Source organism: Oryzias latipes, chromosome 14 (genome assembly GCF_002234675.1).
Source record: "Oryzias latipes chromosome 14, ASM223467v1".
Taxonomy (NCBI): Eukaryota; Metazoa; Chordata; class Actinopteri; order Beloniformes; family Adrianichthyidae; genus Oryzias; species Oryzias latipes.
In genome coordinates, this window is record NC_019872.2 from 30,397,368 (window position 1) to 30,423,109 (window position 25,742).

The window sequence follows — 25,742 nt, forward strand, 5'->3', positions numbered from 1 at the left end:
GGTTTGTGTCTCTTCCCATTCCTGCTGATATGGGCCGTGTTTTGCTGACAGTCTTTGTCACTTTCAGTGTTTCTCTGTCTGTAGTTCGGGTGTCAGTGGATCAGATGATTGTTTCACTATTGAAACAATCTAACTAACACTAATTTTAGGAAACAGCAACAATGAAGCCATTTACAGTTCCTGTCCCTCTTTCTGTAAAACAGACGTCAAACTGGTTTTTCTAAAGTTTTATTCAACAGTTTTACAGAATTTAAAACCAAAAGTTTTCTTGAAATATTTCCTCACACTCACACTATTCAAGACCCCCCCCCCCAGCTTCTCCATAGTATTGTAACCTGAGAACAAAAGCATCAGCAAAGAAATCAGTCCATTGTTTTTTCTCCATTTCCTTCTATTTCCCCGTTTTGTTCTCTGGTGGTTTTACTCAGTGTTATCTTTTATTGTGTAAAATATGAGTTTTGTTCACTTATTGATAAATCCATCACCTCACTAGCTTGTGTCATGATGACATTCTTTATGAGGATCTTCTTCACCAAAGAGAGGGGGGGCTTTCAATCTGGACCACCAGAGTATTTGGACTTGTTCAGAGCCAGTTTAAGGAGTTAGAATTTAGAAACCTGCTTGTTTGAAAATCCTCTACCGGGACGTCCGTGGCATTTCATTCAGCAGATGAATGTTAATGGTCAACCTGGTTACAGTGGGTAAGAAACACAGTAACACTGTCAGCAGTTAATCAGAGAACCTAAGAAACCTGAATGTAATCTGATTACTACCAGACCTATTAAGAGAAATGTCTCGACTTTGATTTCAAGGAAAAAAACTTTGATGGAGAATTAACCTTTAATCTAGATCTAGAATTGACAGAATCCAATAAAAACTCCATATTGTTTTCGCCTTGGGAAGACCAAGTGCCTGCTGAAGAAACGTCTCTCGAATGGAACGGCATGGGATTTCCCCGGAGCGCTTGGAGGACGTGGAAGGGGAAAGTCTGGGGATCTTTGCTTAACCCTTGTTCTATCTTAGATGACCCCCCCCCCCTTCCATTGAGGTGTTCTCCCTACCATGACAAAGGTGGATAAAGGTGGAAAGATTTCATGTAATCCATGGACACCAGTGAAGATCACAAATCATTGAAGAAAAAAGGTTCAGAGCACTGTCTAGTGGGTCTAGATGACCCAACTCCCAATGGTAAAGTACCTAGGATAGAACAAGGGTTAAACTATGCCAACTCTAGATAAGCGGAAGAAAATAGATGGATGGAAGATGTGAGGAAGAGCGTTTTGGAAGAGGATGAGCTAAAGCTTCAGGTTAAAGTGGGGGGGGGGAAAGTAAAATAAAAATCCAAAACTATAAATAAAATTTTTGATATTGCAGCATCCCAACCTTTTTCATTATAACACATAACAAAAGTGCAATAATGAAAAGTTTGGGACACTGCAATATTTAAATTTTATTTTATACTTTTGAATTTTTATTTTACATTTTTTATTTTCACTCTGCTCCTCTCTTTCTTAAATTTTTGTTTTCATCCTATTCATGAACCGTGTTAGTTTTGTTATTTTGTTGTCCTTCTGTAATTACCCTGAGCTGCAGAAGAAACATTCCAATGTACTTGTCTTACATGTGCATTATTTAACCCTTAAACCAAAGTCCAGGAGGAAGTGCATCTTGATGTTCTTTTCAGCTGATGATGAAGACTCTGGGCCCCTCCTCTCTCATGGGAGGAAGACTCTCTATCACTACATTGTCAATCAGTCCATATTTATCTTCCTTCTTCTTCACTCCATCTCTTCTACCTGCTGAGTCTTCATCTGTGAGCCCCTCCCTTTCCACAGTTTGAGAGAGCTGATTGGTCAGTTCTCTCACTGTGACCTGCAGAAAATGACATTTTTAGAAAGTTATAACAAACATCACTGAAATATTTACAGTGGCCACCCACCTGCATTTCTCTGAAAAGGTGCAGCATGGCCACACCCACCACAATGACCAGAAAGGAGCCCAGGGTTGTGACAATGTCCACAATCGACATCCTGCTCCACTCCTGGAAGAGGATGATGGAGGTGGACAGGACCACAGAGGTGAAGAGGACGTAGTAAATGGGATACACCAGCAGGGTGTTGAAGGTGTCCAGAGACTTGTTCAGGTAGTTCACCTGCCGGGATAAAGCCACGCCCACAGAAGCTGAGCCCAATGGTCTGAATGGCACTTCATTTAAAGGCCTTTTCCTCTTCCATTTTCCTCATTTTAGGGTTTGTTTCGTTGTTGTTTTTTTCCTTTTCTTTGTTCTACATTTAAGTTTTTCCTTTAACATTTTTATTCTATTCATTTTCATTTAACAGAAACTTTATAAATCGGGGCTGTACAACAGGCTGGTTCCCCGCCTTTACCCAACAGTAGTTAGGATAGGCTCCAGCAAATCTCTGTGACCCAGACAGGGTCTCTATGGGTCTGAAAGATGGATGGATGGATGGATGGATGGGTGTTTGGAGGCTCACCTGAGTTACTATGGAGGTGATGAGGGTGAAGAGCAGGATCCAGGTGAGAGGGTTGGAAAGCACGGAGAGGTCCTTCAAGACTGAAAATGAAGAACGCTCAGAGAAATCATTCAGTTTCTTTTATAAAATAATGATCTCCAGATATTCTTCAGTTCTTCGTAAAAACATCTACATATGATCATCATCCTTAGAAACAACGATAACAGGTTTTAACCCTGCTTCCTCCTATGCTGACGTTTGTTGAAGCGTCGCTTTCTACCTCATGAGGCAGCATCAACCAGCGGCTAATGCTCCTCATCTGGTTTAACATGAGTTAGTTTTGGTTTGATCATCACCCTCATTTTGATTTCTCAGTTTCCTCTTTAACGTCTGAACCTTTTTTTCTGAGTTTATCTCCTGATATCTGCTGACAGGGCCAACTCGTGTCTTGCCCAAAGACACTGTAACACATAGGCAGGCATGGTGGGAACTGAACCTGCACTTCTTAGATCAGAGGTCAACCGCTCTACCACGTAGTTCCTTAAGTCTGGTAAGATTGTGAACTCCTGCAGCCGCAGACAGATAAAACAGTTAAATAATTGATTTACCTATCCACCCATTCCATCCATTCATCCACCCATTCATCCATCCATCCATCCATCCATCCATTCATCCACCCATTCATCCATCCATCCATTCATTCATCCATCCACCCATTCATCCACCCACCCATCCATCCACCCATTCATCCACCCATTCATCCACCCATTCATTCATCCATTCATCCACCCATTCACCCATCAATTCATCCACCATCCACCCATCCATTCATCCACCCATTCATCCATCCATCCATCCATTCATCCACCCATTCATCCATCCATCCATTCATTCATCCATCCACCCATTCATCCACCCACCCATCCATCCACCCATTCATCCACCCATTCATTCATCCATTCATCCACCCATTCACCCATCAATTCATCCACCATCCATCCATCCATTCATCCACCCATTCATCCATCCATTCATCCACCCACCCATACATCCACCCATTCATCCATCCATCCACCCATCCATCCACCCATCAATTCATCCACCATCCACCCATTCATCCACCCATTCATCCACCCATTCATCCATTCATTCATCCACCCATTCATCCATCAATTCATCCACCCATTCATCCACCCATTCATCCATCCATCCACCCATCCATCCATTCATCCATCCATCCATTCATCCATCCATCCATTCATCCACCCATCCATTCATCCACCCATTCATCCATCCATCCATCCACCCATCAATTCATCCACCATCCACCCATTCATCCATCCATCCACCCATTCATCCACCCATTCATCCATTCATTCATCCACCCATTCATCCATTAATTCATTCATCCACGCATTCATCCATCAATTCATCCATCCATTCATCCAAAACTGAGGTCATTATACTTGGTCCTAAAAACCTCAGAGATGCTCTGTCTGCTCAGATAGTCTCCCTGGATGGTATAAGTATAGCCTCCAATTCCACAGTTAGAAACCTTGGGGTTTTATTTGACCAGGATTTATCATTTAAGGCTCACATATCTCAGGCGTGTAGAACTGCCTTTTTTCACCTGCGGAATATTGCTAAGATCAGAAATCTACTTTCTAAGAGTGATGCTGAAAAACTCATCCATGCATTTGTTACGTCGAGGCTGGATTACTGTAACTCCTTGTTAGCAGCGTGTCCTAAGAGTTCCTTAAGAAGTCTCCAGCTTGTTCAGAACGCAGCTGCTAGATTGTTAGCAGGAACTAGCAGAAGAGATCACATCACTCCTGTGTTAGTTTTACTTCACTGGATCCCAGTTGATTCCAGAATCAAGTTCAAGATCCTCCTGTTAACCTATAAGGCCTTACATGGAATGGCCCCGTCCTATATTAAGGACCTCATAGTCCCTTACCATCCAATCAGAACACTTCACTCACTAAATGCAGGACTGCTTGTGGTTCCTAGAATTAGTCAAAGTACGGTTGGAGGTAGAGCGTTTAGCCACCAAGCCCCTGTCTTATGGAATAAACTCCCAGCTCATGGAAGAGAGGCCGACTCAGTTTTCTAGATTCAAAGTTAGACTGAAAACATTCCTCTTTGGACAGGATTATTGTCAGACTAGATAGTATTCAGAGATTATTTAACTTAATGTTAATTTGTTTAAATTAAACTTAATAATAACTATTTGTTTTAAAGGCTGCTAGAAGTTGAAGCTGGGGTAACTATGGTGCTCTGGGGTTCTGTCCTCTTTCCTTTTTTACTTCTACCCTTCCTCTTCTCTATTCTTGATCATTATTTATCATTTAGTTCTCCATGTCTCTGTTTGCTGCAGTGATTCATGTATTGTCCCTCTTTTCCTCTTTCCCCTCCTGGGGAGTGGGAGTGCTTCCAGACTCCAGTTGGCTCATCCGTGCTCCAGTTCCTGACCGTTTACCTCGTCTCTGCTCCTGCTCCTACACCTGGCTGTGGTTCCTGTCTCCGGCTCGACTCGCGCCTTTGACTGTCCCCCCAAGCACGGCTGGATGAAGCTCGTCTGCTGGACTTTTATATATGTAGTTGTAGATTTAGATAAGTTAATTCTTCTCTAAGAGTTCTGGTAAATCGCCTGTCCGTCCTGGGGGAGGATCCCTCCTTCATGTGGGAACCCCTGAGGTTTCTTCGTTTTTTCCGGAATCCGGTTTTTTTGGGAGTTTTTCCTTACCGTGAAGGGGGGTCTAAGGGCAGGGATGCCAGTATAGCTTAGTCAGTTTGTTAGTTCATTTTAGTATTTTCCTATTGAACTCTTTGTATTCGTGATCCTTTTGATTTCATGTTTTTACTTTGAAGCCCATCGAGACGACTGTTGTGATTTTGGGCTATACAAATAAAATTGAATTGAATTGAAATCGAATCCACCCATTCATCCATCCATCCACACATCCATTCATCCACGCATTCATCCATCAATTCATTCATCCATCCATCAATTATTATTCAATTACTGGTATGAAGCCTATTGAGACTATGGTTGTAATATTGGGCTTTAGAAATAAAACTGAATTGAATTGAATTCATGTCTGAACTTCACCTCCAATTTATCCATCAGTCTTTTCCTAACTTCCAGACAAAAGACTAAATGTCATCCTGGACCAACTGAAGGTCATTGCAGAGACAGAACCTCCCTCTCTACAGCTGTACTAAGAAATTCCGTCCTTAGAATTTATGAAGTGAAAGTTTAGCTCTTTTGTCCCTTCTAGATTCCCGTTATTTTTCACTATTGTTCCTATGTTTTATTTGTAAAGTCACATAATTCTGCGTTGATATCTATTTGTAACCCTTGTGCTATCCTAGGTACTTTAGCATTTGGAGGTGGGTCATCTAGACCCACTAGACAGTGCTATGAACCTTTTTTCTTCAATGATTTGTGATCTTCACTGGTGTCCATGGATTACATGAAATCTTTCCACCTTTATCCACCTTTGTCATGGTAGGGAGAACACGTCAATGGAAGGGGGGGTCATAGGATAGAACAAGGGCTAAATGCTGTTTAAAGAGTACTTCAGTCTTCTGTTGTTCCATCATGAGCATTAGAAGGTAGAAGGTAGATAAGCTCCCGTCTCTGCCTCACCAGTGTTGATGGCGATGGCGAGCCCTTTGACAGATGACACGGTGAAGGCCCCGAGCAGAGAGCAGATGCTGATGTAGACAAGGATGTTGGAGCGACCCGACCGCGGACAAAAATACAAGATGAGCACGGCGCAGAGCACCAAAACCAACCCGGCGTACACCAGAAAACCTGCAGGACAGACAAAACCCCAAAACACAAGCATTCCTCCAGTAGAGTTCATGGAATGATAAAATATTGAAAAATCGATTCAATCTGCTTCACCAGGTTTCAGCAGCTTATTGGTCATGTCCTGCAGTGATGTCACTTCCTGTTCCTGGGGGGCATGAAGAACCAACAGAACACTCCCCAGCACACACAGAAAACAGCCCAGCTTCCCGACGATGTTGAGCATCTCTCCCAACACGTAGGACGACAGAACTGCGCTGGAACAAACACAAAACATCCCTTCACCCGTTTGCCGTTTACATTCAAGTCTTTCCTTAGAGTCTCAGTCTACCTGATGAGGACACTCAGCGCCCCGAGCGGCGTGACCAGCGTGGCCGGAGCAAACATGTATGCAGCAAAGTTACACAACTCTCCTGCTCCCACTGCACACACAGACACCTCTGTTACTGCTGGGAAAAAGTTCATTCTGCTTTTCCTGAAACAAACATGGACGTTTTCATGACAGTTAAGCCCATTAAACAGGAGCTAAAAGCATCAGAAGTTCAAAAACAGGGAGCTCCAGTTTTAGGTCAAAATTCATCCAGTCTTAAAAATTTTCTCCCAAACCTTTTTATGCACTAGATTTATGTAAATGTGGGTTTGGCATCAAAAACAACATTAATCCTTCTTATAACCTAAAACACTTTTCCTTTTGTAAAAACGTTCTATGCTCAGTTTGATCCTTAAAAGAAATGTGCACAGGAGACCCTAGAATAGAATAGAATAAAATAGAAGAGAATAGAAGAGAAGAGGCTTTGTTGTCATTGTGACATGTTAAATATACAATGAAATTTGTGAGACTTTATAGACAAGGAGCAAAGATTCAGCAGGAGGAGAGACCCCAAAGAAGGAGACATTGTGAAGGAGGACACATCAGGAAGGAGGAGTTAGATCAAAACGTTCAGCAGGGGAGGAGAGGGTCTGACAGGAAAGGAAATAGGGGACGGCTTCGGTCTGATTAAAGAAATAAAACAATAAATCAATCTTTAAATTAATTAGAGTCTCAAAATCATTAGCTGTATGGTTGAGCTGCTAAGAATACAAAGAGTTGATTACATGTTCATATAAACAGGTTGAGATTTAAAGTCTATTTTAATATTTACTTTCCTCATCAATAAATAAATGTGTCTATTCAGCAGATCAATAACAAATCTTCTTACTGGTTAGAAGGCCTCCCCACCACAGCCAGTCTTTCAGGTATCCATGACCTCCTTCTCCTGCAAACACACACTCTTTTCAACCATTTCTCTTTTTTCTGGTTGAAAATTAAAATTTAAACAATTTATGTTGAAAAATCAAAGCAGTTTCCATCTTTAAATGGCGCTGCATAACCAATAAAACACAGGAAGAGGAACAAAAGAACACAAGTTTAGGGAAAGAAGGGAAGGAAGACAGGAAGAACACAGACCAGACACCGTGGAGGAATGGAATAGAGCAGATGAATGGACTGTTAAAGTCTAGATCTTGAAGAAAGGAAGTCTTTAAACACTCCGCCATGAGCGTCTATGAGGAAGACCAACCTGCTCTGGTCTGTCCATTTCTGGCCAATCGAAGGAGAGCTTTCTTCTTCAGAATGACGCTCCCACCAATCAGGAAGGCGGACAGCAGAGCCAGGACCAACCCCAGCCACATGTTGTACACTGTATAGGTCTGCTGGCCTGCAGGCAACATTCACAACGTGGTCATCAGTCGTGGACGTGAGGCTCCACGTACGCCGACGTTCGCTTCTCTGGCGCTTTTAGGAACCGCCATCAGCGTCCATCACAGAGAGAAACTTCAGTGTTCCAGAAATTCAATCTAATAACGGATCTGTTACCGTTCCTCAGCAGCTGCTGGGAGGGTAACAGGTCGGATTTGGGAGCCGTACAGCCCCAGATCTCCTGAACTAGTCTATCAAAGAGCCGTTGTTTGGTCTATGACCTTCTGAACAAGCAGACGCTGGCATTCGGCAAAAACCCCAGAAACTAAACCCTGCCAACTCAAAATGAGATTCTGACCGCCGTTTCTTCAGGGATGCAGAGCTGGAGTCAAGTTTCACGAGTACGTAAGAAGAACGATGACAACGGTCTCTCAGCTACACAACAAATACACAATATCCCATGATGCCTTCTGACCAACTAAACCAGCTTCTACAGTCAGGACCATGAACATTTGAACAGAGACACATTCTTTCTACTTTAGTTTCTGTACATTACCACAGTGAATTTGAAATAAAACAACTCAGATGCCATTGAAGTGCAGACTTTCAGCTTTTATTCCATGGGTTGAACAAAAAGATTGCAGAAAAATGTGAAAAACTAAAGCATTTTTTAAACACAATCCCTTCATTTCATGGGCTCATAAGTAATTGGACAAATGAAATAACTGAAAACAAAATGGTCATTCCTAATATTTGGTAGAAAAGCCTTTGTTGGCAATGACAGCCTGAAGTCTTGAACTCATGGACATCACCAGATGCTGGTTTTCTCCTTCTGAATGCTCTGCCAGGCCTTTACTGCAGCGGCAAACAGTTGCTGTTTGTTTGTGGGCCTTTCTGTCTGAAGTTTAGTCTCCAACAAGTGAAATGCTGCTCAATGGGGTTCAGATCAGGTGACTGACTTGGCCATTCCAGAATATTCCACTTCTTTGCTTTAATAAACTCCTGAGCTGCTTTGGCTGGATGTTTTGGGTCGTTGTCCATCTGGATTATGAAACGCCGCCCGATCAGTTTGGCTGCATTCATCTGGATCTGCGCAGACAGGGCTGCATTCATCTGGATCTGCGCAGACAGGTCTGCATTCACCTGGATCTGCGCAGACAGGTCTGCATTCACCTGGATCTGCGCAGACAGGGCTGCATTCACCTGGATCTGCGCAGACGGTCTGTCTCTGAACACCTCAGAATTCATTGGGCTGCTTCTGTCCTGTGTCACGTCATCAATAAACACTAGTGTCCCAGTGCCACTAGCAGCCATGCACGCCCAGACCATCACACTGCCTCCACCGTGTTTTACTGATGATGTAGTGTGCTTTGGATCAGGAACTTCTCCACGCCTTCTCCATACTTTTCTCTTGATCATCATTCTGGTAGAGGTTGATTTTGGTTTCATCTGTCCAAAGAATGTTTTTCCAGAACTTTTTTAGATGCTTTTTAGCAAAGTCCAATCTAGCCTTCCTATTGTTGAGGCTTCTGAGTGGCTTGCATCTTGCAGTGTTCCCTCTGGATCTACTTTCATGCAGTCTTCTTTTGATGGTAGACTTGGATATTGATCCGCCTACCTCCTGGAGAGTGTTGTTCACTTGGTTGGCTGTTGTGAACGGGTTCCTCTTCACCATGAAATGATTCTGCCATCATCCACCACTGTTGTTTTCCGTGGACGTCCAGGTCTTTTTGCTGAGTTCACCAGTGCTTTCTTTCTTTCTCAGGATGAACCACACTGTTGATGTTTCCACTCCTAATACTGTAGCAGTTTCTGGTTTCATGTTTTTTTCTGTTTTCTTAGCTTAATGATGGCTCCTTTCACCTGCATGGAGAGCTCCTTTGACCGCATGTTGTCTGTTCACAGCATAATCTTCCAAATGCAGCACGAGTCCTCTAATCAACTCCAGGCCTTTTATCTGCTTCACTCATAATGACATAACAAGGGAATTGCCCACACATGCCCATGCAATGACGATTTATCGTATTTCGGGCAGATACTCGCTGCAGTGTTTTACAGGTAAATACTCTAGGGCGGTTCAGTTAATTAACTCACCTGCTCAGCGTCCTATTTAAGCCAGGTGCGCAGTTGTTCATTCTTTCTTACCTTCAGCGCTCATTCTTCGCCAATTAAGCTTCGGACATATGGCGTTGAGGTTGTTCTTGATACTTAGATGGAAATCTTCGAATAAATGGATGTTCTGAGCTCGTATTATGGTATGCCAAATGGGGAAACATTATGGCAGTTAAGCTCGTTCGTAGTCCTGTCGTTGGATTAAGCTCGTTAAATAGTATACCAAATGAAATAACATTTATAGCTGTTAAGCTCGTTCTTAGTATTTGATGGAAGCTACGAATAATGGATGTACTTAAGCATGTTTAGCATGCTTTTGGAAGCTTGGATTGGATGTTAGGTAGTGTCTTCATACGGGTTGTTCTTGGCGGTTCAAATTATAGTTCTGCACAGCGTTTTGCGGATGTGGATTTATGTTCTTAAAAAATTAGGTATGAGTGATTCTTATGTTGGCTCCCTGCTTTGTTTTGTTTCGTTTCCTTTGTTTGGCTCTCTCTCTCTCTCTCTCTTGCAGATAGTATGTTCCCCTAGTGGTTCACGAACGGGAGCGGCCCAACGGTCAAAGGTGCCGGGTCACACATAGCAGATCCACCAGATAGTGTGTCCCCTTCGAAGCGCTGTACTCGAATGGGGGCGGCCCTACGGTCAAAGGTGCCGGGTCACACATAGCAGATCCATTAGATAGTGTGTCCCATTCGTGGCACTGAACTCGAATGAAAGAAATAAAAAGAAGGGGGCGGCCCAACGGTCAAAGGTGCCGGGTCACACATAGCAGATCCATTAGATAGTATGTCCCCTTCGTAGCGCTGAACTCGGATAAAAGAAATGGAAAGAAGGGGGCGGCCCAAACGGTCAATGGTGCCGGGTCACACATAGCAGTCATACTGGGAAATGAAATGAAAATGGAATGCTGCCGAAAACACACCCCATTTTATTACACACTGATTTTACATTCACATTTTCTCTTCTTCTGGATGATTTTAGTGTTGGGGGTGTATCATACGGGTTGTTTGGCGGTTTAAATTATAGTTCTGCACAGCGTTTTGCGGAAGTGAGCTTACGTTCTAAGATCAGGTATAAGTAATTTTATGTTGGCTCTCCTTTTATTTCTTTCCCTCTCTCTTTCAGATAGTATGTTCCTCTAGTGGTCTCCACAAACGGGAGCGACCCTACCGTCAATGGTGCCGGGTCACACATAGCAGATCCACAAGATAGCATGTCCCCTTCGTGGCGCTGTACTCGAACGGGGCGGCCCAACGGTCAATGGTGCCTGGTCACACATAGCAGATCCACTAGATAGCATGTCCCCTTCGTGGCGCTGTACTCGAACGGGGGCGGCCCAACGGTCAATGGTGCCGGGTCACACATAGCAAATCCACTAGATAGCATGTTCCCTTCGTGGCGCTGTACTCGAACGGGGGCGGCCCAACGGTCAATGGTGCCGGGTCACACATAGTAGATCCACTAGTTAGCATGTTCCCTTCGTGGCGCTGTACTCGAACGGGGGCGGCCCAAACGGTCAATGGTGCCGGGTCACACATAGCAGATCCACTAGATAGCATGTCCCCTTCGTGGCGCTGTACTCGAACGGGGGCGGCCCAAACGGTCAATGGTGCCGGGTCACACATAGTAGATCCACTAGTTAGCATGTTCCCTTCGTGGCGCTGTACTCGAACGGGGGCGGCCCAAACGGTCAATGGGGCCGTGTCACACATAGCAGTCATACTGGGAAATGAAATGAAAATGGAATGCTTCCGAAAACACACCCCATTTTATTACACACTGATTATACATTCACATTTTCTCTTCTTCTGGATGATTTTAGTGTTGGGGGTTTTGTTACCCGAAAAGTTTTATGGAAATTTTATGGAATTTTATGGAAGTTTTATGGAATTGAACGGAGCCTTATGCCAAACGAAAATATGTGAATGCCAACTTAAAGAATGTGGAAAAATGTCAAATAAATATTTCTTACTGCAAGAGTTGTCTGACTGAAATGACGATTTATCGTATTTCGGGCAGATACTCGCTGCAGTGTTTTACAGGTAAATACTCTAGGGCGGTTCAGTTAATTAACTCACCTGCTCAGCGTCCTATTTAAGCCAGGTGCGCAGTTGTTCATTCTTTCTTACCTTCAGCGCTCATTCTTCGCCCCACCCTCCTCCCCGGCTTCCACCTGTGGGCTCCGTAAAGGGGGGTTTTGTTACCCGAAAAGTTTCATGGAAATTTTATGGAATTTTATGGAAGTTTTATGGAATTGAACGGAGCCTTATGCCAAACGAAAATATGTGAATGCCAACTTAAAGAATGTGGAAAAATGTCAAATAAATATTTCTTACTGCAAGAGTTGTCTGACTGAAATAGCATGGAAGTTTAAGTTGTCTTTAACTTGTCTTTTACTCTGTCGCTGCAGCCTGCGCGCAGAGAAATTAGTTCTCGCTTCCTAAACTCCTCCTCAGCCGATGTGTTTTCTGAAGCTTTTTACTCGGTTTTATCTCTGGGCACCGATGTTAATCTTTTAGTAGATCATTTTAACAGATACTGTGTGTCCATTCTAGACGACATCTGTCCTATTAAAACTAAACTAGCCCCTGTTATAAAGGCATCCCCTTAGCTAAATGACAGTATTCGTCACCTTAAGCGGTCGTGCAGGAAAGCCGAACGTCTTTGAAAAAAAACCCACCTAGCTGTACATTTGCTTCATCTGAAGGACCTTCTAGTCTCTTTTAACAGTGCTGTCAGGGATGCGAGGTCAGTTTACTTCGCTAATCTTATCTCTAAAAGTAGAGGTAATACCAAGGTGTTATTTGACACCATTAGTAGCATTGTCACGCCCATTCTACCTGCTGCCCCCATTTGTTCGAACAATGATTGTGATAGGTTTTTATCTTTTTTTATCGGAAAAGTCAGATCAGTCAAAGGTTCTCTGCGTCCTGCAGCTGGGGCTGCTTCGGTCCCTAGCCCAGCACGGTCTGTAATTTTAGATAAGTTTCTACCTATCTCTTTATCTGAGCTAGTCAGCTTGGTTAGTAAAATGAAGATATCCTCCTGCTCTCTTGATGTGTTGCCCACATCTCTCTTTAAGGAGGTTTTTCAGTCCATTGGCCCCTGCGTCCTGACAATAATAAACTCATCTCTGCTGTCTGGACAAGTCCCTGACTACTTCAAGAAAGCCGTCATTCGTCCTCTTCTTAAAAAAACCTGAGCTTGATCCGTCCTCTCTCAGCAGCTACAGACCCATCTCCAACCTTTCATTTTTTATTTATTTGTTCCTTTCATGAAAATTGATGTTCAAATGTTTACATGTTTCTCTTACATATTGAACATTTTCATGACCGGAAGGCAGCAGAATTGAAGAACACAATTCTTATACCTTCCATTTATTTCTAAAATTTTAGAAAAAGTTGTTGCCACACAGCTCACGGCTGCTTTGGAGAGTCACGAGATCCCCGATCAGTTTCAGTCAGGTTTTCGTAAAGCTCACTCTACGGAGACAGCCCTTCTTAGAGTCACCAACGACATCCTGATGGAAAGTGATACAGGACACTGCTCTGTGCCATTGCTGCTGGACCTAACAGCAGCCTTCGACACTATTGACCATCACGTCCTGCTAGATAGACTGAAGCACTGGGTCGGGATATCAGGATCCGCCTTAAATTGGTTCGCCTCATACCTGTCTGGAAGGTCATTTTATGTAAGTTTTTCCAAATTCAAATCCTCCTCAGCATTACTTAGCTGTGGTGTACCACAAGGGTCTGTCTTGGGACCATTATTGTTTAACTAATATCTGCTGCCTTTACAGCATATTTTAAGTTCTTGTAACCCTTGTGCTATCCTAGGCACTTTAACATTGGGAGTTGGGTCATCTAGACCCACTAGACAGAGCTCTGAACCTTTTTTCTTCAATGATTTGTGATCTTCACTGGTGTCCATGGATTACATGAAATCTTTCCACCTTTATCCACCTTTGTCATGGTAGGGAGAACACGTCAATGCAAGGGTGGGGTCATCTAAGACAGTACAAGGGTTAAGGATCTTTCTTATCATTTTTACGCCGATGATATTCAATTATATGTGTCTTTTAAACCACAGGAGGTTTTTAAAATACAGACTCTACTCAAGTGTCTGGACTCTGTCAGGAGCTGGATGAGTGACAACTTTCTTCAACTAAATGAATCTAAAACCGAAGTCCTCGTCTGCGCTCCGGACAAATGCCTGCCTCAGATAGTCGAGAGTCTCGGTCCACTCGCATCTTTTATTAAACCCTCTGTGAGGAACCTCTGTGTTATTTTAGATCCTGTTATATCTCTCGACTGTCACATTAACTCACTTGTTCGTTCCTGTTTTTATCATTTGAAGAATATTGCTAAACTGAGTCATATTCTGTCACGCTCAGAAATGGAGATGCTCATCCATGCTTTCATCTCAACACGCCTTGACTATTGCAACTCCATTTTCACATGTTTAAATGAAAAATCTCTGGAACGGCTTCAAGTTGTCCAGAACGCTGCTGCTAGGCTCTTAACAAAATCCTCTAAGTATTCACATGTCACCCCCTTGCTGAACCAGCTTCATTGGCTCCCCATCCGTTACCGAGTGGATTTTAAAGTCCTGGTGCTAACATACAGAGCTTTGAAGAGCCAAGCACCGGTTTACATAACAAACCTCCTACAGCCTCACACTCCCAACCGTTCCCTGAGATCTTGTGACCAGGGTCTGCTGGTTGTTCCAAGAACTCGGCTGAAAACAAAAGGTGACAGAGCCTTCGCAGCAGTCGCTCCATCTCTCTGGAATTCCCTCCCCCTTAGCCTCAGATCTGTGGACTCAGTACTTTCTTTTAAAAAGCAGCTTAAAACATTTTTTTTTTAAATGGCGTTCTCTTAACCTTGTCTTATTTCTATATGTGTTTTACATTGTGTGTTTCGTGCTTTTATGTTTACTGTAAAGCACTTTGTGATTCTATATCTTGAAAGGTGCTATACAAATAAAGCTTATTATTATTATTATAAGTCAATTGTCCAATTACTTAGGAGCCCATGAAATGAAGGGATTGTGTTTAAAAATGCTTTAGTTTTTCACATTTTTATACAATCTTTTTGTTCAACCCATGGAATAAAAGCTGAAAGTCTGCACTTCAATGGCATCTGATTTGTTTTATTTAAAATTCACTGTGAAAAATTCCTTTGTCATCCTAAGAAGAACACATCAATGGAAGGGGGGGGGGGGTCATCTAAGATAGCACAAGGGTTAACGATGCATGTTCATATTAGTTTTGCTGTGGGAACCTCAACACTCAAAGAGACACTAAGTTAGACAGAACCACTAACTACTGCTCCAGAAGCAAGAGTGAACCTCGCTGAAGTCCTTTCAGGAACTTCTTAGAGAAACAGGTCATCTCTGAATAAATTATACAAGTATCACCAGCTGAAGTGATCAGGTAAACATCTTTCTCTGAAATGTCGGCTTCCTCTCCTCAGAGCTCAGGTGACACCCGCCAACCAGCAGCCATTGTTCAGCCGCCATGAATAAATAAATAAATAATACCGTCTAAGTTTTCAGCAAACTGTGTTTGTGTGTGCGTGTTTACCCGTAGTCTGTAGGCTCCCATTCAGGTGTGTGTTCATCAGACTGGTAGTGACCACACACACTGCGCTCTCGGAGCCACATGTCCACGTTAGCAAAGATCCTGCAGAGACATTTAGAGGAAAATTCTTTACCAGCTGAGATTGTAGAGTTCCTCTTCCCAGGGTTCAATTCCCTGACCTCCTCGTCCCCCTAGGTTTCATCCTTCACACTGTTAGCAGGTCAGCTTGGTCACATACATTTAGAATGCGTACCCAAAGCTAGAGGTCTGTGTTTGTCAGGAGTCTGAACTTAACCAGCCACGTAGAATTAGGAAGCAGTTCCACAATCCTGGCTTAGTCGGGAGTTCTTAGTCTGCAGTAGCTGCTGCCTATATAAATCAGGACAATAAGAAGCTGGGGGTGGGGGGGTGGGGGGGGGGTATTGGAGAGGAAAAAACACTCTCAAAGCTCACAGGCCTTTTTCAAAGAGGAGGATCTCCTCCCGGGCGGGGCCAGCCGCCCCCGCACCCCGGGAAAAGGGGAGCCCACCAGGGGTGTTGTAAACTTGGCTCGGCCACAGTTGGAAATTTGGCGGGGCCCAGTGCTCAAGGGCAAGGACCAGAACCCACCCCCCAGGGACACGGACACCCCCGGCTCAGGTGTAATGTAAACCGCCCCCCCCCCGGGGCGGAGAGAGCTCCGCCGGGCCCAGGAAACCGGCACCCAGGGGACACAGCCGCCGTTGCCAAGGGCCCCGTACCCCCCACCAGGGAAGGGGTAGGGGACAGATGGTCCTAGGTCCCACTTTCCTTGCAAATGTGTGTGGGTGTATGTGTGTTCGAGAGGGTCTGTGTGTGCGTGTGTGTGTGTGTTTATGTTGGAATGTATATTTTGAGGGGGGAGGGGTGTGTGTACTAAGGGGGGTGCAGTTAAAATTGGCGGGTAGGGCACTGAGGGGACATCTCCTGATTACTCACAGTGATGTCCCCTCACCCTCCCCACCAAGGGGCCCTAAATGTCTAAGGTGCGGTTAAAATTGGCGGGTAGGGTGCTGGGAGGACATCTGCTGCTTGCTGGCAGTGATGTCCAAGCACCCCCCCTACCAAGGGCCCTACATGTCTAAGGTGCAAATAAAACCGAAAGGGGGGGGCCCACTCCATACAGCAACCATGGGAGGGGGGGACCACTACCAAGTAGCCCCCCCCAAGGCGTATTGCAGGCTAAGCCCGCCACCCCCTCACCCTAATATGAGGTTATATGAGGAAGAGGGTAAGTTGGGGACAGCTGGTAGACTGTCCCCCGGTGGTCAAAAAGCCGTCCCCCAGCCCCCCCCCCAGCATAGGGGCCCGGCCCCCCCAGACCAGGGGCCCCATCCCCGGAGGCGCCGACACCCCCGGCCCAGCACCACCCACCCCACACAGAGAGAGAGAAGCCAGAAAGCGCCGGATGACCCCCAGAGCGACCGGGGGCCCCAAGAGGGTTGTCCCGTCCCGTCCCTGAGCCAGGGAAGGGCTGATCCCAGCCCCAGGTGTAGATGGAGTCGGAGATTAATGACGACGTATGAAGATTATACGTCCATCAAAAAAGTAATACGGCTGCATCGTCAGCAAAAGAAAGAGTTTTTTGCTTGTAGTAGAAGAACAGACAAATAAACGCACGAGTACGAGTTTCTGATCTTATTTCCATTTTCATGTGACCCATATATATATATATAACTTATCCAATTTTGCCAACTTAAATGAATTACTTCTATTGGTAACAAGTAATTGAGTTAAATTTATTCAACCTAATTTCTTACGTCTATAAAACTCAATAGTTGTTAATATAACTCAAATTTACATATTTATTTAACTAAATCTCATATTACTCCAATTCAAATAATTTTTTTTTCCATCGTAATGAATTAAAATTCTTGAACTCTCATATGTCTAAGTTTGAGCCAGCAGATCTTCATTTTTATAACAATAAAAAGAACAGAACAGTAAATTGTTAGTGTGTTCATTTAATTAGGAATTTTCCGACATTGTTAATATACCATTAAACCATAGGGGTGCTATATAACCTCATCCACCGTTTCACTCATGGTGCAGAGACGTAAGCATAGTAGGACAAAATAACTGGGCAAAACACAGTAAAACAGCTAAACAACTAAACACATTTGGTCAAAAACCCACACTTAAACCCAAATCCGTCCAGACAGGCAAATGAAATGGTATCCCACAATCCCTTGCGGTGCCGATCTAACAGCAGCACCAAAGTTACACCTACTTAATTGAATTAATTTGAATGAAAGTAAAATAACAGTCTGATAACTACGTGTTATTTTTAAGCTGACTTAACTAAAAAAAAAAAGATTTATCTTAACTGAAGCAAATAATGAAGTTAGATCAAAGTAAAAAGTTTCTCTTTCCAACATCCATATGTGGTCTTATCACGCTCTCACGGTGGAAAAAGTATTATCTGAGCTTCTTCATCCACTAAATCATCTTCAAATGGACACGGCATGCTGCTTCACCTCTCTGAAAACAAACTAACCTTCAACTAAACCTGCTCCGGACCAGGTTATGTTCAGAGCATGAGTTGCTATGGCAACTTGACCTACCCTGAAACATACCTCCATTTCTGGAATAGAAAGCTGAGGTTATCAACTTCCTTAGCCTCAAACTTACCATGTGAGCTAGCATAACCTGCTTTCTGGAATACCCCCCAGAAGGATGTTCTGTCCAGATGTTTGTGTATTTTTTGGTGTGAGGGTCATTGAAAGAGGAATGTTGAGAGACAAAGAATTACCAGTTAAATACTGTTGGATGAATGGTGAAATATTCAGTTTTTATCATCGTAAATCTCACTTCAGAGGAGTCGGTGCCTCACCAGCATCAACCTCACTGCACGTCACTGAGTTGTGTGTCAGAGAGAGGCAGAGAAAATAGTGAGATAGAGAGAGAAAGGGTGTGTGTGTGGGGGGGGGTATCTGACCTCCAGGGTAGTTGGTGTGTTAACTTTGGCTAAGCTGATGTGTATTGAGGGTGGACACTTTCCTTGAAATAAACACAAGTACAATACTTGCTGTTGTGTTGTAGGGAGAGGAGTGTGTTATGGAAAATAATACAGCTTTAATAGCGTGTTTGTGTGTGTGTCTTGGCAGGTTAGTGTGTGGTGTGGCTCTTTGACTCTCACAGTGAAAAAATTCGGCTATTGGTGAAAAAATTTATTCGCCACTCCTGATGTAGACAATAGGGATGTATCGATTAATCAATGGATCAATTTCTATTCCTAGGATCCAACCATAGCGATCTTTCTGATGCAAGTTGTAAATCAAATCAACGTATACCGGGGGGGAAAAATCACTTCAAAAGGAAATAAATAGATCATCAATTTTGGAAAATACCGTCTGGATCGAAGTACAGTCGGTATATTTCACTATAAGGTAAAAACGACCAATCACAGATGACAACACATGTGATGCAGCAAAAACGGATCAGTCCATCATTCCAGTCTTTAGGAAACTAACATGTGAATGGATTTGACATTCATTCTAGTTTACTTGTTGGTTTGGACACAGATTTCATTTCTGGAAGAAATCCAAGAATCTGGAAAACTGTTCAGTAGCAGGAATTTCTGTCTGAGTCTCACTGCTGGAAGTTTGGATGAAGAGGATCTGGATCCACTTTAGGTCAGAGGATCTGGATCCACTTTCGGTCAGAGGATCAGATCCAGTCGGATCATTTAAAAGGAACCGAAATAAACTAGGAATCGTATCGCCAACTACAAAGTACGATTTGAATCAACTTGTTGTTAATCATTACAGCCGTGGTAGACATCCATGACATTCATATTATGTAGAGCAAATACTAAAACTGATAAAAACTGATTTGAAATCATTATAGAAATGTGAAAAAAGACAATTTCAAAGGTAAAACAGAGAACAAAGTTGACTGATTAGATAAAATGTAAAAGGATTTTTTAATAAATAGATGCAGAGTTATTATGCATGGATGAGTTTCTGACTGCCTTGAACAACATCTGCTCTCTTTGACCATCTCACACATTTGTTTACCCAGTTTGTGCAATTCTGGTCTGACCAGTGTAGCAAGAGGAGCGGAGGCCAAGAGAACAAATGTTTGCAGTGTAAACAGACCCAATGGAGGAAAACAAACTTCAGAGCAGAGATCCGGTTTTCTTTTTAATTGGGGGGGGGCAGGTGTAAACGTGGAGACGGTCATGTTAGAGAAAGCGGAAGCAGAAAACAGAATTCATTTCTACTGTGAGTGGAGTTGGAGGTGGGGTCGTAACCCTTGTGCTATCCTACAATTTAACATTGGGAGTTGGGTCATCTAGAGCAGACAGACTACTTGGAGATCTGGTTCTTCAGCTCCACAAACATTCTCCTGGTCTCTATGCTTCAGGGTTTCAGGTGTAAAAATATTTAATTATTCCTGTGTGCTCCTCTGGTTCTTCTCTCTGTCATAGTTTGTTTATGAAAAATAAATATTAATTTGGAAATCCTTTAAATATGTAAAGAAAAGACCTTTCAAACTAGATGTATGTGATTTACGTTTTAGATCAATTATGTTGGGAACAATTGTATCTTTAGCAATGTTCTCATCATCACCATGATAGAAGTTTCTGATTGTCAATGTCAAAAATGATATAAATATCTTTCAGTTAACAATTCTACAAACATTTCAGCTGTTATTATCATAGCACAGTCTTCTTCCCTTCTTCTTTTCCTTTGGCCATTCCCTTCAGGGTCTCCACAGCCAATCAGCTTCCTCCGTCTGTCTCCTGCATGTCTCCAGCAGCTACCTTCATGTCTTCCTTCTCTGCATCCAGAATCCTCCTCTCAGTTCTTCCTCTAGACTCAGCATCCTTCAGTCTCAACCATCTCAGTCGGGCTTTATCTCCAGAACCTCTACCATGTTCTGTCCCTCTGATGTCCTCATTCCTGATCCATGCTGGTCCCTCCCAAAGAGAACCTCAGCATCTTCATCTCTGCTTCCTGTCTTCCTCAGTGTCTCTAGGAAACAACATGGCTGCTCTCTCCACACTTTTCTCCACCCATTCCAACCTGCCTGCACTCTTCTTCACTTCTTTTCCACTCTCTCCGTTCCTCTGCACTGCTGACCCTAGATCCTTCAGATCCTCCTCCTTATATTACTATGTTAAAGGGTAAATGGCGTATACTTGTAAAACGCTTTTCTACCTTCCTCGAAGGCACAAAGTGCTCTACAGTCACAGTCCCATTCACACATGCATGCTCTGATGCCGGCCGGCCCTGCTGCCAAACACTGGTCCCAACCTGTAACCACCAGAGGCAAACTGGGGTTCAATCTCTGCCCAAGGACACTTCAAAACAAGGGCCGGCAAGGCGGGAGTCATACCTGCAGTCTTCCAATCAGAAGTAGGCACTACCCTACAGCTGCACCATGCCTTACAGTAGGACAGGCTCCAGCAACCCTACAATATTGAAAGGGACAGTTTTTGTGTTTCCTATTTTAACTTCTTTGTCTCTGACTGTTTTGGTTATCTTAAACTTTTCTGTTGCCTTCAGGTTTTCATACTGTTAAGCTCTTTTAGGCACATTTTCTCAAGGTTAGGAAGGCTCTGAAAAGAATGAAGAGCGGAAAGGCCGTTGGTCCTGATGACGTACCTGTGGAGGTATGGAAGTGCTTAGGAGAGACAGCAGTGGAATTTTTTAACAAGTTTTTTCAATAGGATTTTAGAGAGTGAGAAGATGCCTGAGGAATGGAGGAGAAGCGTTCTGGTCCCGATCTTTAAGAACAAGGGTGACACGCAGAACTGCAGCAACTATAGAGGAATAAAGTTGATGAGCCACACAATGAAGCTGTGGGAAAGAGTAGTGGAAGCCAGGCTTAGGAAGAAGGTGGAGATTTGTGAGCAGCAGTATGGTTTCATGCCCCGTAAGAGCACCACTGATGCCATTTTTGCTTTGAGAATGTTGATGGAAAAGTACAGAGATGGTCAGAAGGAGCTGCATTGTGTGTTGGTAGATTTAGAGAAGGCGTATGACAGGGTGCCGAGGGAGGAGCTGTGGTACTGTATGAGGTCGTCTGGAGTGGCAGAGAAGTATGTCAGAGTAGTTCAGGACATGTATGAGAGAAGTATGACGGTGGTGAGATGTGCTGTAGGTCAGACAGAGGAGTTCAAGGTGGAGGTGGGACTACACCAAGGATCAGCTTTGAGTCCTTTTTTGTTTGCTATGCTGATGGACAGGCTGACAGACGATGTAAGACAGGAATCTCCCTGGACAATGATGTTTGCGGATGACATTGTAATTTGCAGTGAGAGTAGAGAGCAGGTGGAGGAACAGCTAGAGAGGTGGAGGTTTGCTCTGGAAAGAAGAGGCATGAAGGTCAGTCGTAGTAAGACAGAATACATGTGTCTGAACGAGAGGGATCAAGGTAGAAGCGTTAGGTTACAGGGGGCTGAGGTGAAGAAGGTGCAGGAGTTTAAGTACTTGGGGTCAACAGTTCAGTGTGATGGGGATTGTGGAAAAGAGGTGAAGAGGCGAGTGCAGGCAGGTTGGAGCGGTTGGAGGAAAGTGTCAGGAGTGTTGTGTGACAGAAGAGTGCCAGCAAGACTCAAAGGAAAGGCGTACAAGACAGTGGTGAGACCAGCTCTGCTCTATGGGTTAGAGACGGTAGCAGTGAGACAGAGACAAGAGGCTGAGATGGAGGTAGCGGAGATGAAGATGTTGAGGTTCTCCTTAGGAGTGACCAGGTTAGACAGGATAAGGAACGAGTACATCAGAGGGACGGCTCATGTTGCCTGTGTTAGCGACAAAGTCAGAGAAGCCAGACTGAGATGGTTTGGACATGTTCAGAGGAGGGACAGTGGATATATTGGTAGAAGGATGTTGGAGATGGAGCTGCCTGGCAGGAGGGCAAGAGGACGGCCAAAGAGGAGATACATGGATGTCTTAACAGAGGACATGAAGTTGGCTAATGTTAGGGTAGAAGATGTCCATGATAGAGTGAGGTGGAAAAGGATGATTCGCTGTGGCCACTAGGGTTGGGCGATGTCCCCTAAATTGGCCGTTGACGATGTTTGCTGTCAACCATCGGGATGGACGATGATATCGTCGTGGGGGGCTATTTTTAATTTTTCTGTCTTATATAATTGCTATTCGTTATTTTACTTTATTACTTTATTTATTTTATTTCCCAACTAATGACTAATCCGCGATGATCCAGTATAAACTGAGGGAAGTGACTTTAACAAAAAAAGTAACAAACAAAATAGAAAAGAAGTCGTCCGCTCCCGCACTTAATTAGTCAAGTGGACCGGCGGAGCGCGGACTTACAGCTTTGTGTTTGAGGGGAAGGGGGGGGGGGTGCTTTGTTACATGAGCGCTATGTGTGGGAGATTTCAGACTGCGATCCGTCCCGCAGCTCTAGGGGTACAAGCAACCGAACTCAGAACCGGGTCTAAAAGTGTGTGTCTTGGAGCAGAGCTCGGATCGTCAGCACACACAGCGGCGGTGTGAGGCAGAAATGTCGCTCAGTCCTTAGAAACCGTTCAAAAAATCACATGGATTTGTGTTTCCAGTCGTGTCCCGACTAAATAAAGGCTGATGTTATTCCCAAATGTTTGCGTGCAGCCAGGATGCAGCGCCACCCAAAGCTAATGTTGTTAGCCCGTGTTAGCATACTGCTAATCCTGGCTTCGTTCAGAAAAAGCACTGACCACACGGATTAAAATTCAAATGATGAGCGAACAGGTGTTTCATAATAACCGTAACATTATTAAAAGCACGTTTAGAAGAGCGTCTCGTATATTACCGAGCTGACATGTCAATCTATAAAGCCGCTCGGCGCTGTTTAACATTTTTTTCTATTGAATTGTTACATTCAATAAAGTTTGGGGAAAAAAAGCCACTCGGCGGAAGTTATATCCTCTTCCGGTTTGTCAAACCCTACTGCGCATGTGCGAATGATTTATTCCGACTGAAAGTGTGACCTTAGTGCACGTTTGTTAATTCTGAAAACGTTTTTCTGGGCCCATGTACACGGTTGGATTCTAATCCGACCATTGATCCCATCAAGATATTTTGCACATGTAACCGCGGATTATGGTGTCGACGCGCAACGTGGCGGGGGCGTGGCATCACGATGGTGTCTCTCCATCGGGATGTCAGTCACCCATCACGATGGACGATGATATCGTCCATCGGCACAACCCTATTGGCCACCCCTGATGGGAAATGCCAAAAGAGAAAGAAGACAGTGGTTCTCGTTCCATCAGACGTCATGATAATAAATTGACCTGCATATGAGTTTCTTCCTCTTTTCCATTGGTAATCCAACTTCCTCTTTCAAAGAAAATGCAAACTTCATTTCATGTCAACTCTTTAGTGTTTCTCCAGAAGAAGAGTCAGAAACCCCTAATCTGAAAGTATAATGGATTGGATTTATCTGTGCTTTTCAAGACACCCAAAGCGCTTACATTGTGTCCATTATTCATTCACTCCTCATTCATTCTTGGTGATGGTAGTTACGGTTGTAGCCACAGCTGCCCTGGGGCAGACTGACAGAGGCGTGGCTGCCATTTCGCGCCTACAGCCCCTCTGACCATCACCGGGATCATACATACACATTCACACACCAGTGGAGCCACACTGGAGGCAAGGAGGGTGAAGTGTCTTGCCCAAGGACACGACATTTTGGCTGGTGGGAGCGGGGATCGAACCGCCAACCTTTCGATCATTGGACGACCCGCTCAACCACCTGTGCCACCTTCGCCCCAAATATGTATAGAAGCAGGGATGAGGTCACTTCCTTTAATTTAAAATAATGTTCAACTTCTATGCTGCTAATCTGCAGTTTAGAATATTGAACAACTTCTCCATCATGGAAACAGGAGGAACTTCTCACATTTCTGAAGAAGTGAAGATGACCTTCACAATGAAATACGACACTGTCATAGCCATTCCCACTGAGTCTGTGTAAGACAGACAGGTGTGGAATGGATAAGTGTGGAAAGTACAGGTGTGTAAGACAGACAGGTGTGGAAGGGACAGGTGTGGAAAGTACAGGTGTGTAAGACAGACAGGTGTGGAAGGGACCAGCGTGGAAAGGACAGATGTGGAAAGGACATGTGTGGAAAGTACAGGTGTGTAAGACAGACAAGTGTGGAAAGGACAAGTGTGGAAGGGACAGGTGTGGAAAGTACAGGTGGAACATATCCAGGTGTCAGGCAGACAGGTGTTTCATATGGAGCAGCTCACCGTTGCTGCAGGTCAGGTTGTTGTTCAGGTGAAAATCCTCCATGTTGCTTCAGATCCACAGAAACATGAAGTGAAAAACCTTCAGGTTGCAGAAAATCTGCTTCAGTTATTTAATCCTCGCGATGTTTCTGCATCAGTTGAAGCCACTCCGGCAGGTGAACACCTGAGCCCGCTATAGCCACACCCCTCCAAAGAGAGCTGATCGCACTGATGAAAGGTCCCGGGCAGAGCGGGAGAAGGCTACCCTCCCCCATAAAACTGGATCAGTCCACTTCCTGTACTCTTTCAAAACAAAACTCAAACCTGTCTTCTGTTCTTTTTCTTGATTTAATTCTATCTATTTTTTAAACTAATTTAATCTTATCTTTGAATTCAGGCGTATTACATAGTATTGCATAATTCTACAGTAATTAAAGTTTGTGTCATTGTTTGCAGAACAACGTATTTTTGTAAATTATTCAATATTCTATTTGAAAGGTTTCTTGTTTTTACTGTGTGGTTTATGGTGTTTTATTGGAGTAAAAGTAACTGTATTTTGTTTGTTTTTCTAAGTTGAAAATAATTTTGTAAATTAACAAAAAACTTTCTGCGGATTTGAAACAAGAATGAAAGTCCTGGTAAATAAAATAGTCTTCTCTGTGTGAGAGCGCCACCTGGTGGCGCCCAAAGCTGCAAAGACTAGAAAAATCTGCTGTTTTTCTTTTCCCAGAGCAGAGATTGAGATGACTGTCCTCCTTTATGTGATTTACATCTATCTTATTTTCTATTTTTATATTATTGCAGAAATTTCTATTCTGCGATGGAGACACAGAGAACGTCAGTCACATGACACCTTCATCTGAAACTGAAA

General features: G+C 43.8%; 1 protein-coding gene across 1 annotated transcript; it reads right to left on the reverse strand.

The window, feature by feature from the left end:
• Positions 1–1,119: 1,119 nt before the first annotated feature.
• On the reverse strand, positions 1,120–25,124 carry LOC101159483 (magnesium transporter NIPA2). Its single transcript, XM_023962674.1, has 10 exons — positions 24,893–25,124; positions 15,669–15,767; positions 7,851–7,988; positions 7,491–7,547; positions 6,623–6,713; positions 6,388–6,548; positions 6,127–6,294; positions 2,496–2,575; positions 1,940–2,152; positions 1,120–1,872 (listed from the first exon to the last, which is right to left on the reverse strand). The coding sequence occupies exons 1-10, from the start codon at positions 24,933–24,935 to the stop codon at positions 1,681–1,683; spliced, it is 1,242 nt and encodes a 413-aa protein (XP_023818442.1). The 5' UTR covers positions 24,936–25,124; the 3' UTR covers positions 1,120–1,680.
• Between the last annotated feature and the right edge of the window lie 618 nt (positions 25,125–25,742).

What these genes read in the sequence shown, in the direction of transcription:
- LOC101159483 (XM_023962674.1), bottom strand. Translation starts at nt 24,935, where the DNA reads ATGGAGGATTTTCACCTGAACAACAACCTGACCTGCAGCAACG. An exon ending in CAACCTGACCTGCAGCAACG is followed by an intron (nt 15,768 to 24,892) that starts GTGAGCTGCTCC and finishes ATGTCTCTGCAG; the next exon opens with GATCTTTGCTAACGTGGACA. An exon ending in TCACCTCCATAGTAACTCAG is followed by an intron (nt 2,153 to 2,495) that starts GTGAGCCTCCAA and finishes TTATCCCGGCAG; the next exon opens with GTGAACTACCTGAACAAGTC.